General features: G+C 28.7%; 1 protein-coding gene across 4 annotated transcripts in view; it reads right to left on the reverse strand.

The window, feature by feature from the left end:
* The window catches only part of LOC100210587 (cilia- and flagella-associated protein 251), an 81,024-nt gene that overhangs the window by 52,141 nt on the left and 11,189 nt on the right, over positions 1-17,694 (reverse strand). For all 4 annotated transcript variants that reach the window (XM_065807334.1, XM_065807335.1, XM_065807332.1 and 1 more), the window contains exons 3-7: positions 11,508-11,576; positions 11,153-11,230; positions 7,861-7,964; positions 6,513-6,618; positions 6,317-6,412 (exon numbers count right to left, since the gene is read on the reverse strand). In XM_065807334.1, the coding sequence (XP_065663406.1) occupies positions 6,317-6,412; positions 6,513-6,618; positions 7,861-7,964; positions 11,153-11,230; positions 11,508-11,576 (453 nt within the window). The remainder of the gene's footprint in view (positions 1-6,316; positions 6,413-6,512; positions 6,619-7,860; positions 7,965-11,152; positions 11,231-11,507; positions 11,577-17,694) is intronic.

The raw sequence follows: 17,694 nt of genomic DNA on the forward strand, positions 1-17,694 counted from the left end.
TAGCAAAAATGAGATCCTTTTCAAGCTCAAATGCCCCCTCCAAGCAATCAGAGAGTGTTGGCTTCTTATCATGACAAGAATAAATGGTAGTATCATCAGCGAACAATGCCACCTTAGATGCAAGAATAACTGGAAGATCGTTAATGTAAATTAAAAAGAGTATATGGCCAAGGATTGAACTTTGAGGAACCCCTGAAGATACAGAATAAGAAAAAGAGTGCTGTCCATTGAGGACAACTTTTACACTACGATTGAAATGAAAGAATAATAATCTTAAAGATGTTACCAGATACACCGTAAGAAGAAAGCTTATGGAAAAGACCAGCATGCCAAACTTTATTAAAAGCTTTAGAAATGCCAAGAGCAATGGCCTTCACTTGTTTTATAGTTTTGAAAGTATAGATGACAGCTCCAGAGAATACTTCTGCAAGACTTTAACAGGTATGTTGTCCGGGCCACAAGCTGTAGAAGAGTCTAGATAAGAAATCACTTTAAGTACAGAAGCTGGAGTGATATGAATGTCAAGCAATGGATCAACCTGTTTGACAGCTATATTGAGTAGAACACAACTAGTGGAATCAAGAGAAGATATTGATGAAAAGTTCTTAGCAAATAATTCAGCTTTATCTTTAGGTGAGGTGACAAAGTCTGAACTATAAAAGAGAGGTGGAATTAAAGATTTGCTCTTATTATTAATACTATTAAAGATTCTTTAGAAGTCATGAGAGCCTAATATTTGTGATGAAATACGAGATTTTATGACCTGGGAATAGCGGGCTTTGGCGTTAGACAAAACCTTTTTACAATGGTTTCTAGCAGTAATAAACAGACGTCTGTTTTTTGGAGAATTATTTTGCTGGTAGATATGGAAGTAATGGTTTCGATTGGCAATTGCAGCAGCACAATTAGAGGAAAACCATGGTGAAGTGTGACGCTTGACCTGGAATTGTCGAGAGGGAACAAAAGATTCCATGCCAGCCTGATTCCACGAAGACATTTGTCGACAGGAAGACAAAAGATTTTTACCCAAGGGCCATTACAAAGAAAATCACAGAAAGAGTCCCAGTCAGCTTTAAGGTAGTTGTAGGAGGTACAATAATAGGGGGATTCAGATGATGAAGAAGAATGAGATAATAATTTTAGAGAGATCAAACTGTGATCAGAAGCACATAAAGGTGAATGTGGAGAAACTGAGCACTGACTAGGATCAGAAACAAGACATAAGTCGAGTAGAGAAGGTAAATGACTCCGGTTGTCTGGAAAGCGAGTTGGAAAGTTGACTATTTGAGTTAGGGATTGAGAAAGGCAAAAGTTGTGGGTTTTAATGCCTGCAGAATCACTGACACTAGAGCCATGCCATTCAGTGTAATGAGCATTAAAGTCACCGAATACAACAATATAGGCTGATGGATAAAAAGAGAGGACTTGGTCAATATGATCAGAAATAATATCAAAAAGAGTGCAGTCTTTAGAAAAAGGAGAGCGATATAGAACAATGAGAAAGGAAATAGAGTGAGGTGGCGCTAAACGAAAGCACATGAAAGAATAGTCTGTGGATTCAAATTTAGTTTCACAACAAGTGGGTGAATTCTTATGAATGTAAATGCCAAGACCAAGCATGTGGCTATTGGAGTCTTTACAAATTAAATGAAGATAACCATCAATACTAAGATTAGAAGATGAGATAGCTGAACTCAAATTAGTTTCACAAAAAGCAAGTAGGCCTGGTGAACTTTGCAAGAGATAAGACTCAACAGAAGAAAAGTTACTTCGATGACCACAAATATTAGTGAATGATTGGTTTAGGAAACTTGGTGATGATGATGGTTTTTTGTGTTTTATAGTTTTTGGTACTTTATTCATTTTTAAATTTGTTGAAGAACTTGACTCAAAGCATAGATAGTACTCAGTACACTTTCTAATAGCCCAAGCAATTGCCTCATTACTATAAATAAACCCTATGCCATAACAAAGGGCTCTAAATGTGGCCTTGGCAATGTACACCAAAAGTACAAACAGGGACACCATTCATGCGCAACATGGCACTGTTAATACTTTGATATTTTTCAGCTGTTGATGGAATCAGCCTCTCTGAGAGCTACCACAGAGTTTAGGAAGCTTGACTATCAGCCGGCCTCAGAACCATAAAACTAAGTTTTAGAGCTGTACTGTTATAAGGAGATAATAGAATGAGTTGCCTAGTCATAAAATCAGAAACACAAGCAAAACCCATGCATTGAGTCAAGAAGATCCAGCATTTAACATCCTAAATTGGAAACAATGTATTAAAAATACATCTGCGCCAGCCTAATAGATGAAGAAGGGGTGCGAGGCTGGTCAACAGATAGAATCTGTTTACCCCTCAAGTTTTTGCCAAGGAGGCCTTCTACGAGACAGTGGCTGGATGCATTTAACATCTGCCCAAAATGAGTATTTTTATCGAGACACTATTTCTAGCATTTATTCAACCAAGAGCCCCAAGGCAGGGGATGTTTCAAGTTAGAGTTGGCATCTCCTAGCCTTTGCCTAAAAAGGCGTGTCCTATAAGGCAGCAGGACATGATGTAGATTGTACTGGGTTACATGTTACTAGTAGCAGGATAATCTGACCTGACGATCATATTAAAAAAACAATAACTAGACCTAACAATCATTTTAAAAAAACAATAACTAGTCTAATTCATATGGTGGAAACAATATTCCTGTATTAGGAACTTGCAACCTGACTGTTAAAAACAATAACATTTTTCTCTTTGATGAACATTAAGTGTACCCAAGGTGTTATGTACATTAAGTGTACCCAACACCTTAGGTACACCTAATGTTTATCATAGAGAAATATGATGAATCCTTGAGATTATGTATTGATCTGAAAGAACTAAACAAGTCTGTATTAAGACAATACAAAACCACTCCATCTACAGAAGAAATCTCTAGCAAACTTTCGGCAATAAAGTTTTCACTGTCATAGACATGGCTGATTGTTATTGGCATATAAAATTGGATGAACCTTCCTGAGAGCTATGCACATTTAACACTCCTTATGGCCATTACAAATTCAACCGCATGATATTTGGCATATCATGCAGATTGAATGATTGTACAGGAAATTATTTAATTTAAGTTCGGTGATATTCCTAATGTTCTGACTATCCACGATGACTTGGTTATTACAGTTAAAACAGATGCAGAGCATGATACAATTTTCCAACAAATTCTACAATGAGCTCGTGAGAGAAACATCAAATTCAACCTAAAAAAATACAATTTCGAGTATCTGAGGGCAAGTATCTTGGCAACATAATCAGCCATGAAGGCATAAGAATCGATCCTGAAAAAACTAAAGCCATATCTGCATACCCATTGCCTGCATGTCAAGCAGATTTGCAATGGTTCTTAGGAATGGTCAACTATCTTCCACAATTCATCCTAAATATGTCAGAGATAACAGCTCCCCTCTGCCAGCTGCTTAAAAAAGACATACACTGGTCATGGAACCATGAACATACCAGTGCTATGGAAAAAATTAAAAAGGTTCTTTCATCTTCTCCTGTACTCTCATTCTTCGACACATCAAAAGATGTCTGGATTCAGGTAGACGCATCTTCACATGGATTAGGAGCCTGTATTATGCAAGGTCACCCAATCAGCTATACTTCTCGTAGTTTAACCATAGCAGAACAGAGATATGCCCAGATAGAGAAAGAACAGTTTTTGCTCATGAATGTTTTAATCAATATACCTATGGGGGACAGGTCTCAATAGAAAGTGATCACAAATCTCTTGAATATATCTTGCACAAGCCATTGTCAGAAGCACCACCTTGTAGAATAAGACTTCTGATAAGACTCCAAAAATATCAAGTTATAGTAAAATATGTTCCAGAAAAAGATCTACACATTGCTGACTCTTTATCACGTGCCTATCTCAACATTTTTGATGAGGATGAATGCCTAAATGTTATGGTCCACACTTTAGTTCAAAATTTGCCAATATCAACAGATAGACTAAAGCAATTGCAGCATGATACAAAACTTGACCATGTGTTCTCTCAAATAACAAACTATATAACTTATGGTTGGCCCCGAAACCGACAAATTCTTTGCGATGAAGAAAAGAAATATTGGACCATCAGAAACAACTTACACCTAGCAGACGGAATAATTCTAAAATAAAATAAAATAGTCATACCAAATGCTATGAGACCCCTCATGTTAAGACAGCTTCACTTATCACACCTTGGCAACGAAAAGATGAAAGCTAGAGCTCAAAATGCTGTTTACTGGCCAGGACTTACAAGCGATATTGATTAACTAATACTTAATTGCCAAAAATGCTTTAAATATTGTAATAACAACAAAACGGAAAAAATCATTCAACACAACATTCCTGACTTCCCGTGGAGTAAGGTAGGATCAGACATATATGAGTGTCATGGAAAAATCTATGTAATTGTTATAGACTACTTTTCTAAATTTATAGAGAACAGTGCCATTCCTGACAAAACGACATTCTCTGTAATCAAATTCATGAAAACCATTTTTACTCATCACGGAATACCTTCAAATCTCATTGCCAATAACAACCCCTACAACAGTGCAGAGTTAACTTCTCAAAAGAATATAGATTCAACTTCACTCCATCAAGTCCTAACTAACCCCAATCAAATGGTCTTAATGAAATGGGCATGAAAATTATGAAGAAAATACTAAAAATGTGACAACCCTTAACTTGGTCTTCAAGAATACCTCAACATGCCTCTCACAGGTATAGACTACTCTCCATCCCAACTTCTCATGAACAGAAGAACCTGAACAACCCTACCTGTCCACCATGACTTACTTATACCAGCAGTTCCTTTAAATGCTTTTAGTCAGATCTCCAAGTCCAGAAATCATTAAAAACAATACTATGATCGCATCTGAACTCCCAAATCTTGTAGCAAACGACACCACCTGAATGAGAAAAGATGGAACATGGAAGAAAGTGACAGTATAAGAAAAACTAACATTATAGAAGGAAGATGTAATACTTGCATAATACACACATGCCTCGTGTTAATATTATGACTTGAAATAAATATGGCGGTCTGCAAGCCTTAAACTTTATGCTGTATTCAATTCTTAATCTAACATTATCCTCAGAATATTACAAAGAGAAACCTCAATAAACAAATTCTAGTTGACTCATCATATTTATGCATAATGTCTGATCATTCATAACCTTTACAAAAAGTGCTATATTTTTAAAATCATCTTAATAGCAATTAATAGCAATTTTAGACATCAACAACTTTCATATTGCTACAATATACACTGTTTCTTGTTTATTTCTTTTTCAAATGCCAAGTACTAAAGTTTTATTTTTTTGGAATTTACAGTTATTGACTTCCTTATGACTTGAAACTATGAAAAAAGAATTGGAAAAAACTAAACTGAGATTATGTAGTATAACTAACCACTTAATCACAGTTTAGATTTTTTATATGTTGTTTTTACCATAGAATAACTTTTTATATGTTATTTTTGTCATAAAATAATTTTTTATATGATATTGTTTCCATAAAATAACTTTTGATGTTACTGTTACCATAACATAACTTTTTATATGTTATTGTTGCCATAAAGTAGCTATAAATATAGCCTACGCAAATGCTGTTTTCTGCAAAATTTTTATTTTAAAAACGTAGTTTAGTTAAATGTTATAAATTTTTAGTTAAGAACAATTTTCCTATAACTAATCAATTTTCAAAACATCAAAATTCAGATTATAATTTTTTTTTTGAAGTATAAAAGTGTTTTTTTGAAATAAAAAATGCATAGTCTGAACACATTGTTGTAGCCTATGCAGTTTTTTTTATCAGCTGGGTTAAATTTTTATTATGAAGAGTATTAAGTACCCACAAATTTAGTATATTAATATAAAGACTTTTTTTTAATAAAAAGTCACTTGAGTAATATCCATGTTATCAATTTCCATTTTTCATACAGCATATATTCATAAAAAGAAGTTTTATTTTAAAAACCTATAATTTAATAAAAAGAAATTATATTTAATATTTTATAAAGATGCAAAGTATTTTAAATTTATATCACTAAATTTCTCAAATAAAACTTATATAAAAAATTATTATATGCAAATATGTGCACAATTATGTGCATAATTATGTTTAATGGAAAAATAATAGTGAGCTAAATTTAAAATTATTTTAAATTTTCTCTTATAATAAATTTATTTAAAAAAACAGTGTCATAATAATGCATCTTAATTAAATTTTTTTAATTAAAAATAAATGTTTGCAGTTTTTTTTCTCTTACCATTAACTCAGATGCTGTTGAGCTTGACTTTTCTGATAAACAAACTGTAACAATTGGTACTTGTGATTCAGTTGTCCATGACCATATTGTTAATTTCTAAAAAAAATAGTAATATTAAAATATATTATGTTAGTTAAAAAAAATAGAGTTTTACACTTCAAAAATACAGTTAAATTACTTGAACAATTTTAAACACCTGGGGCTCAGAAGAACTAAGAACAGCAATATATTTGGCATCAGAAGATATAACACAAAAGGAAACACCACCATTATCCACATTAAATATTGTTCTTACAGGGATTCTAAAATTAAAAAAAATCTTTGAAAAAAAAACTTTCAAAAAATGAAAACAAACACTATAATTATACAGTATACACAGAATAAAAGATATATATAACATACAACACATATTTTATACATAGTATAAATTATTTATGTATATCTTATATACATCTTAATTGAACACTAATGTCTGCATAAAAGTTATACAAGTACTACATAACCCGAAAGTTACCCAATGACCCATAGCTATTATACAACATGCTACTACATAACCTTTAATGTAGTTACTTCATATACTGCTCATAGCGACTACATAGCCAGCTACATGGCTAACAGTCTGTGGCCCACAACATAGCTACTACATAACTCTGCGTCATGTCTATACATAAAATATAATATAATTTTACATCGCTAAAATTTAAAATATATTTTAATGATGTAAAAACAAAACTTAAGTGTTTTATTTTTAGATCATTAAAATATATTTACACCTGGGGGTTGGTTCAAAGATCAAATTTAATTTGGCGTCAATTATTGTTAAACAAAATTACAATAGCCTTTTTGTAATATTTTTAAGAACTCTTTCAGATTAATTTTTTAAACTAAAAAATAAAAACAAACTGACATTTGTTACTTTTTCTTCATGCGATATAATCTTAGAGTCTAAATTTTAAGACAAAAATGTCCACAGACAGTTTTTGTAATGAGTTTTAAACTAAAAATATGTATTAAAAGTATATACCAAGTACCAAAATGTTAATATTGGAGTCTTGGTCAATTATTACACTATATCTGCCAACATTTAGATGCAAAGATGAAACAGCTCAATTTAAATAATGTCCATCAACACTCAGATGCAAAGAAGAAACAGTTCAATTAATTTTGTCAAACAAAGTGCATGTAGATCTGGTAAATTTTACAATACAAAATATACTAGATCTTCTTGCACTTTGTGTAAGTAGATTCAATAGTTTAAAAATTAATTCAAATTATTTTACTTGTATTTTTTCTATACAAAGCATACTTAATGTCTAAATTTAATAAAATTAAAAACCAATTCCATAAAAAAAAGTCATTCCATAGAAAAAATTGTTAACTTTAACTATCAAGCTATCAGCCAATTTTTAGTATCTTTGGTATACTTAAGGTAGGAAGTAAATCTGAATAATAAAATATATATTGAAAATCAAATTAAATTGAAGAGTTTTACTTTAATTGAAAATACGACTAAAAAAAAAACTATGCAAAGACAGAAGGTTTACCTCTTAAAAGTGTCCCAAACAATAAGCAAGCTATTAGGACCAATATCTGCTGTAACAAGCCATTTTTTATCAACACTAACACATATGGCACTAATTGAGTTTTGCTAAACAAAATATATGCATATATTGAAATAATCTTTTATTTTTTTAAATTGAATTCTGACTAACACATGAAACATTTTATAAAACAGAAGAAAAATATCTAATACACCATAGAACCTTCTTATTTACATTTAAAGTCATCTTTAAAAAAATGAAAACTTGTAATAGGTTTTGTCTATTTGCTTCACACAAAACCAGACAGATTAAGTTTAATGCATTTGGATCAAAATTTAGTACCTTGCACTAAGAATTATCTTTTATGTACAGTTTATAGAGGTTTGTGTACAGCTGTATAGCTTATAAAGATTTTAAAGTTAATTCAACATTTCTCTGTTTAATAACAAACATGTTTTTGAATTGTAGGTTAACACTGCAATAGTTGTAACCTTTATAGATGTTTGCAGACATTTGAAATCTGGTATGACTCAGATAGATGTGACATATACTGTAAAGTATTGTTATCAATAAAGAAGCTCTTTTATATATGCAATTAATTTTTAGTTTGAAATTTTTGTTTACTCTCTTTGATAGTGGATATTTATTTTAACACTAAATTACCTTGTTTTATTCTTTTTGATAGTGAATTGTTATTGTATTACTATGGTTACCTTATTTGGTAGTTATTTTATAGAAACATTTGATAATATTGCTATGCTTAGAGTTTTAATATACTTTTTAATACCTGACTCTGACTAAAATAAATATGATGAAAATTTGTTGTTTTGATAGAATAATCTATGTTTATGTTATTCGTTTCTGGCATTTCAAAATTTTCTCATCCAATCTTAACAATATGCTCTAACAATATCAAATAAGATTTCTGCAGCAGATTTAAAAACCAAATATTTATAAAAGCTTTTATCACAAAGTTTATTTTTATAACGTCAGGAAAAAACAATACAAAACTTTCAAAACACAATAAAAATAACTAGCTGTCTAGACCCATAAAATAAGTGCCTTGGTAAGTCTATTCTACACCAACCATTTGAATACAAATGGTTGGTGTAGAATAGACTTCTAATTTCAATATTTTTTAGTCGACTGTAGAAAAACTATATTGTCTACCTTTTAAAAACTATACATATTGTCTACCTTTTAAAGTTACGAGTAAAAAAGTAATTTGTAACATAATTAAAAAGTTTCAAATGCTTCAGTAGTCATTGCGCAATATTAGTACCCTAAGCAGGTATTCAAATAATATTTAGAATACCTGTTTGAAATGTGTTGCTTAATTACAACCGGTATAAAAAGTATAAAAAACAATCGAAATTAGAATTAAAAATATGTGGAATAATGAACTTTCCATGACACTTATAATACAGGTCATGGTAAGTTCATAAATAAAATAAAATTATAATGCCCATATTATAAGTCTATTCCACATCAATCATTTTTATACTTATTCTATATATAGTTGTATTATTTCAATAATTTTTAGTAAGCAGAAAATAAAATTTTGTCAAATCTTTGTTTTGAGTTAACGATTAATGTTCAATACTTGATAACTTCTTATTGTAAAATTGTAAACTTCAATTAAAAAAAAAAAAAAAGACTTAAATTTTTTTCCTTATAAAGTTTCTATTAGGTTTTTATTAAATTTATTTTTCCAGACCATCCGCAGCTTATGAGGACCCTCCCCCAATTATTACTTTTGAAAAAAATAAAAGTTTGAATGTAAAATCTTTTTTCCTATAAGAAAAGAAATTGTCTCTTTGTGTGTTAAATGCGCAGACTTAAATAATTACCTAAGCACATTAATAAATTAAATATTTCTATTGTGACATATGTGCAAAAAACTTCTACCACTCTTTTGATGTTTATTGAAATTTGAGGCTATTTAAAAAATTCTCTCACTTTTTTTTTTGTTATAGCATATAATATTTTTATATATCTTAATATATAGTTATGCATATAACATCAATATATGTTATGTATATAATATCAATAAAACATTAAATATGTTTTATTTTGTATTTAAGAAAAATGGAAAAAAAAAATCAAAAAAAAAATTAATATGCAAGCGACAGGATTTGAACCTTTACGTTGTACATCAGAAGCAAGCGAGGTAACCATTTCAGTTACAAACGCACATTAATCTGCCAATTTTTAACACTATTTAAAAAACAAGACAGAATAACTTTATAAAATGGAAAATAAATCCTACAAATTAAAATTAAAGAAATTTTGCTGCAATGCAATTTTTAAATAAAGCAAAACTTTATAAAAGTAAAAACATCTATAGAACTTCAAAAATGTTTTAGTGTGTATTTTAAAAAATCAAAAAAGATGGGAAAAAATAATAATAACAAAATGTAGAACCGCAGGGTATTGAACCACAGCATTTCACTTCAGAAAGCTGCAAGCAAACCACTTCGGCCACTAAGGGGTATTGTTCGAAGAACGTTTTAACACTATTTTATATATAACACATTTAATAACACATTATATTTAATATTTTATTATAATATAATATAATATAATATAATAATATAATAAAATTTTATATATAACATATTTAATAACACATTATATATAACCCATTTAATAAACAAAAGACTCAAAACGGCAAATAAATGCTATAAATCAAAATTAAGGAGATGTTGCCAAAATACAATTTTTAAATAGAAGTAAAACTGTCAATTTTATGTATGTTTTAACATTACATAATTTGAAGTTTACATAAGTTAGATATTTGCATACACTTTCGTTCACATTTTCTTATACAAAATATGCTGAGACTCTTTCTTGCCAATAACTCAGCTGTAATGGCTGGTGAGAGTTTTTGCAAACACAAATGAATGAGTAATGGCAGCAACAGCATCAAATTTAATATTAAAATATTATAGGATAAATCTATCAATACAAAAATTAAGTCAATAAAAAAACATTTAAAATCTAAAAGAAGTTATTGTCAATCTTCTTAATGAGCTTATCAAGCTTTTATTATAAAAACTTCATTTTGCATCTAATATTGATACATTTAATAAATAAACCATCAAGATATACAAAAAAATCTCATTCTGCAATATATTCCTATTTTGATTTAAAGATTAAAAAATCTTATTTAAATGACTATCTTTTTAACTTCTCAACTTTTGAAAATATAGTCATGAAAATTGTATATTAGTTTATGAATGAAAAAAGGTGAAATATAAATAAACAATAAAAAAAGTTTATAAAAAAAACTTACATGTCCCTGATATAAAACTTGCACATTATGAACCAGATCATACAAGATACCGGTGTGGGCAACTGCATAAAATATAATCTAAAAAATTAATTTATGCTCAATTTTAAGGTTTAAAAATGAGAACTGATTTCCTAACTCTCTCAAAGCATAAATTCTGCATAAACTAAATCACTATACACATTATTCTACACAAATCAATGTATAAAGTGTATACTTCGATTTTAAATGAATAAAAAATGAAACTTACAATTATTTTTAAACTCAAAAATTTTGTTATGATAAATAATTTTTAAATGTATTGATATACTAATTAATAATTCAACAAAAAATATAATTAATTTATTATAATGCTTACCTTTTTATTACCTGATGATAAATTGATTGCTGGTATATTTTTATTTATACCAAACGCCCAAGATAAATTCTAAAGTAACACCAAAGAAAATCATAACTTAAAAATAAACTTAAAATTTCTACATTACATCACAAACTATGTTTATAAAGTTAGATAAACTATTTATTTTAGTCAATAAATTTCAAAAACATTAGGTTCAAAGTAAATGTAACCAAAGATACTTGTCTATTGTCTAAATATACAAAAGTTTTATATCTAAAATATTTATAAAAAAATGCATATAGACACATATACATGTTCAATGTGCATATGCATAAACATAAATATTCATATATATAATATATATATATATAATATATATATAATATATATATATATAATATATATATAGTATATATATATATATAATATATATATATATAATATATATATATATATATATATGTATATATATATATATATAATATATATATATATATGTATATATATATATATATATGTATATATATATATATATATATATATATATATATTATATATATATATATATATATACACAATGGGGTTAGTTAAAACATAAAAAAGTATTTTGTTTCAACTATTACACCTTATCACCTAAGCTGTCAGTACAAAAATCACAGATGTATTTGGAGGTATATGAATCTGTACTTGAGCATGCCTCGTGAGTTCAAAGACAACAAACAGTGCACATAAGCCACATTTCTCCTGAATTAAACTCACCAAACAGTTTGCGGCAGTATACACATGCTGCTTCTTGCTCGCTATTATTGGCTAATGCACACATTTTGCGGTTTTTAGAATTTTTTGGTGTAACTTTTGTAAGTGCTTTTTTTTCTAGCACTTTTTTTGTTGATTTAATTGATATTAAAAAACTGCAACCAATGGCTTGTGTTTAAAATTGTAAAAACAAGCCGCTGTCAAAGACATATGGTAGCAAGAGCAGGGTTTCCAATCGGTTTTGAATGATAACCAAAAACCGCAGTTTTTGGTCAAAATTAATATAAATAAAAACCGTCGGTTTTCAAAAAAGGTTTTGGCGGTTTTTTTGTATTATGTCTTTTGAATGTTTATTCATTACAGAATAGTATAAAAAATCAAATTTGTAATTAATTAAAAATTCATTTTATTATTTAGATTGTATTATGCTGGAAAGCTTAACATGTCTTTTCATTTTCTGAATTATTCAAGTATTTCAAAAAAAAAGTTCAAATATTAAAAAAAACATGCAAAATATATTCGAATATAAAGTATTGGAATACTCAAATAGAATGGCGTTTTCTTTATATTGAAGATTTTTATTCCTTAAAAAATACGGATATTTTTTTGTATTTTTTTTTGATTCAACAAAATAATAATGTATAGGTACGTAATAAAAAGTAATTTACGATAATGTTTCTATCAATTATTTAATTTTTTGATAATATATTTGATAAAAATATATTTTGAATATATCTTCCAGATAAATATTGTCATCATTATGGATATTTGCTGCCGGGCAAAAAATTTAAAATTAGAGAGATGTTGAAGGCATCTGTAATGGATGCGGTTTTGTTGTAATATGGTCCGGTGGATCCACAACTACTTTGCGGAATCATATTTTGCATCATGGATTTTCTATCAATAGCCCTTTGACTGGAGAATCAAGCAGCAGCTCAAATTTACCATTGAAAAAAAAGATATTAAAACCATGGAAAGTTATTTACAAAAAACGAACCTTGGAGAAATTGTAGTTGATCTAGCTGCAGACGGTGTTTCAATTGAAACAATAACTAACAACAAATTTATTTGCTCATTGATTCAGCAAAAAGGAAATCATCTTCTTAAAAGTCCAACTCTGTGATGAATTTAATCCATCAAGATTTTTCTGATAAAATGGAAGTGATAAAGCAAGAAATTATCAAAAAAATTATAATGGGACATAAATTCAGCTTAACACATGATGAATACACATCTTTGAGGCACAGAAGGTAGACTGGTGTCAACCTGCATGAAAGCGAATGTAAGAAAACCTATAAAACTGGTCTCATTAGGATTTATGGTTCCTGTTCAGCTGAAAATTTAATTCAAAATATTAAGAATCATTTGAATTCATTTGGTTGAATTTATGGTAGGTTCTACTCAAGATGGTGCAGCAATTAACAAGAAGCTCTTGCAGTTAATGCACATTGTTAATCAGTTTTGCTTTAATCATGCAATTTATCTTGGTGTATGCAACACGTTATACAAGAAAAATAAAGACATAAACATACCGGTTCCCAAGGAAATGGACAGTGAATAAAAGAGGATGAACATGGAATTTACAATGATAATTTTAGTTTTGAATCAGTAAACATACAGATTAATGTTGACTACCCTGAAATTTTGATGAATCCATGAAAAAGTAGTGAAATTCATAAAAATGTCATCAGTTTGTAATCAAATTTTCAGAAGAAAGTTACTGAGGAATTTGTTAAAAAAATCGAACTGCATCTCAATGTTCTTCATCTTTAGAATTCATTTTTTTTAATGACTGCACCTTTGTTAAAAAATAAGAAATGCTCATTCTAGATATCTACTAAATTAAACGCACTTGATGTAATCAATAACCTATATTTTGAGTCATTAGCTTCAATATATGCTGCTTTAGAGCCAGCAAAACTGGCAGTAGAATTCCTTAGCAGAGAAGATGCAATATTTTTGACTGCAGATACTGTTCTTGAATTCATGCTTGCAAAACTGCTTGCTATAAATACAGAAATCAGATCTTTATTGAATTCAAATTTAAAAAAGCACATCGATGAAAGAATTAACGAAGATGTTATGCAGTTGCTAGAGTGCCTAAAAGATCCTTCAATTGTTCCATTAAAAAATAATTCAAATTTTGCTGGAAAACTTATGTTTAGGCTTTTTGGATTTACTTCTAATTATGAGGAACCACTACTAGCTGAAGCACCATGTACACCATCCGAAAGTTCACCTGTTTCTCTTAAGGATGAATTAAATGCACTTCACACACTTTAGGCAAGTGTGTGATGCTATCACAAAGATAGCATCACACACTTGCCTAAATCTACTGATCAATTCAAATGGCTTAAGCCAGAGTTTCTATTGTATCAAAATACAGGCAAAAGAACAGAAAATTTTGAAAAAATTGACAATGCAATACTCTCTATAAGGCTCACCTCAATAGATGTGGAGCGCATTTTTTTGAGCTGCACTAGTTTCTGCACAAAAATCAGATCACAATTATCTGATGAATCATTAAAGTATTTAGTTTTCTTAAAAATTTTTTATTTCCAAATATAAACATGTTAGAACACTTTGTTTAAATAACTTTTTTAATAAATAATACAAGATAAATTTACATAAGTTTTATTATTTAACAAGATATTAAGATTTAAGAAATCGAAAACCACAGTTAACCGCTGTTTTTTTTTTAATTAAAACCAAAACCACGGTTTTTTAGAAATGCTGTTTTATGGAAACCCTAAGCAAGAGTTGAATAAATAAAAATGCAATAATAGAAGAAATATAACTGATAGCTTAAAACAAAAATGTTCCAATAAACCCCAATGACAAGGTTCCAACAAATCCCCATTTAACCAGTACATTTTTAAACGATTTAATTAAGGTACCCAATGCATAAAACTCTATAAAAAGCACATTAAAGGAAATCCCACAAAAGTACTACTAAGATGTTATCAAACTATTTTATTATCTTTTATAATACAAGATTACAAATAATAATACAAAAATCACAAAAAGTTACTTTCATAAATTCTCTAAAATCTTGAGCAACAGCACAATTTTTGTAATTTTTTTTAATATATAAAAACAAAATATCAGGGCTTGTGATGAAGAAAATCACTAAGCGTGTTATATCACGCTCGTAAAATTATAATATGTTGTCATCGAGCGCAATTATGCGCGCTCGGGGACAGGGTCTAACGAGAGCGATCTTGAAAATTGTGAAGACTGTGTTTATAAAAAGCTTTCTATTTGTTGTACGACTTTCATTCGTCAATGTTTGAATTAGTATCTACAACAGTGCATTTATACTACTTCAACGATGTAGTTTTTTATACTTCCCAACTTCTTGTTTTATATTTGCGCCAGATTGCTATTTTAAAAAATTATTAATGATAAAAAAAAATGCAACCAAACAAAAACGCAGTAATAAGTTCTTATAATAGTATTGAAGAATAAATTCGTGGCTAAAATTTTTTGCTTTTGTTGTTTTGATATGTATTTAAAACGCTGTTAACTTAATATTTACGATTAACGGTTTTTATATTTCTTGATAATTTTTTAATAACTAATTTTTTTCGTAAATTAATTAATAATCATTAAATATATTTTTTCATAATTTCTTATATAAATAACACTTTTTATTATCATCAAAAAATTAGTAGATTATAACACAAGAATAATTTGAAATTCTTCTTCAAAACTATTAGCTGTAAGTTAAATAACAGATTTTCCCCATAATTGTTGTTTTTATAAATGTCTTTGAATTGTGAGGTTTATCACAAAGTTTGTCCAGTCGATAAACCGTAAAGCACTTTGTCGTATCAAGCCTTTACAATCTTGTAATATCGCTTCCCTATTTCTTGTACAAACTTTGCAGTATATTTCAATAACGTATGTAATTCTGTAGGTAATTTCAGTTCTAAAGCCTATTACCTCTTCAACTTTCTATTTCATAAATGTTAACATTACCTTGTTTCCTATTGGAATATCCTTGATTGCGGACATTCTAAACAGCAGAAACGTTTTTATTTTTTTTATATGTGTTATTTAGATGCCCCAAGAAGACCTAACGGTCTTGTCACAGAGCACCGTGGAAGTGCATTTAACCAGGAAGTTCACGCCTTCTTCCTTACCGTGACGCGAAAATATGTCCAGAGCTCGCATCAAGCCTCGATCTCCTGCTTTTTAAGCAAGCGCTCTTACCACAGCGCCACGGTCACACATTTTTAAAATTTATTTAAGATAAATAGTACTTAATAAAAAAATCTATGCTATATACAAAAAAAAGTTAAAAAAAATCTCCATTATGAAAATTTATTTTTATAATAAACGATGTGTGGTATAAACGATGATGATCATTATTAACAATAATCAAATTATTGCCCGCTTCATCACAAGCCCTGAAATATAATGTATTTTAGTTCATAAAACCTTAATTACTTGTTTGTAATAATAAAATGGTTGTTAATTGGTGCAACAGTTCAATGTTTCAACTAACCCCATGTTCCAACTAATCCCGTTACATACATACATACATACATACATACATACATACATACATACATACATACATACATACATACATACATACATACATACATACATACATACATACATACATACATACATACATACATACATACATACATACATACATACATACATACATACATACATACATACATACATACATACATACATACATACATACATACATACATACATATATATATATATATATATATATATATATATATATATATATATATATATATATATATATATATATATATATTCCTATAGTAAAAGCATTAAATTTTTCATTCATAGTTAAAAAGGGCTCTTAACAACTCTGAAAAAAGTTTAAAAATGTCGCTAAAAATAACAAAATTAAGTTTGTCATTAAAATAACAAAAATAAGTACATTGTACTGAACACAAGAACTCTGTAAAAAGCATTAAATTTATTTGAGGAAACTAGTTAAGTTTTATTATTTTTCAACCTATCAATTAAAAACAAATCTTTTTTAAAGTTTTTAAACTGTTTCCGGTCTTCTAAAACTAAATTTTTTTTCACTTTTATCTTTTCTGACAAACGTTGTTTGATACAATTTTTGATTGGATATAAACAAGAATAGAATCTCTGTCAAAGATTATTATTCTTTTTATTGTCTTGTTAGAGTCATACCACACATCCATCTAATCATCGGTCATACTGCACATCCATCTGATCATCAGCCATACCAAACATCCATCTAATGGTCTTTTTTGGCTTTAATAATACTAAAGTATATATAAATATGTAAGATATTGTATGCCAGCATCCAAATAAATAGCATATTGTATGCCATATTGTAAATAAATAGCATACATATATGTTTATATTCACATATATTCATACTATGTATACATAAATGAGCTATTTTCTTAACCTCCTG

The sequence above is a fragment of the Hydra vulgaris genome, chromosome 10 (assembly GCF_038396675.1).
Source record: "Hydra vulgaris chromosome 10, alternate assembly HydraT2T_AEP".
In the NCBI taxonomy this organism is placed as follows: Eukaryota; Metazoa; Cnidaria; class Hydrozoa; order Anthoathecata; family Hydridae; genus Hydra; species Hydra vulgaris.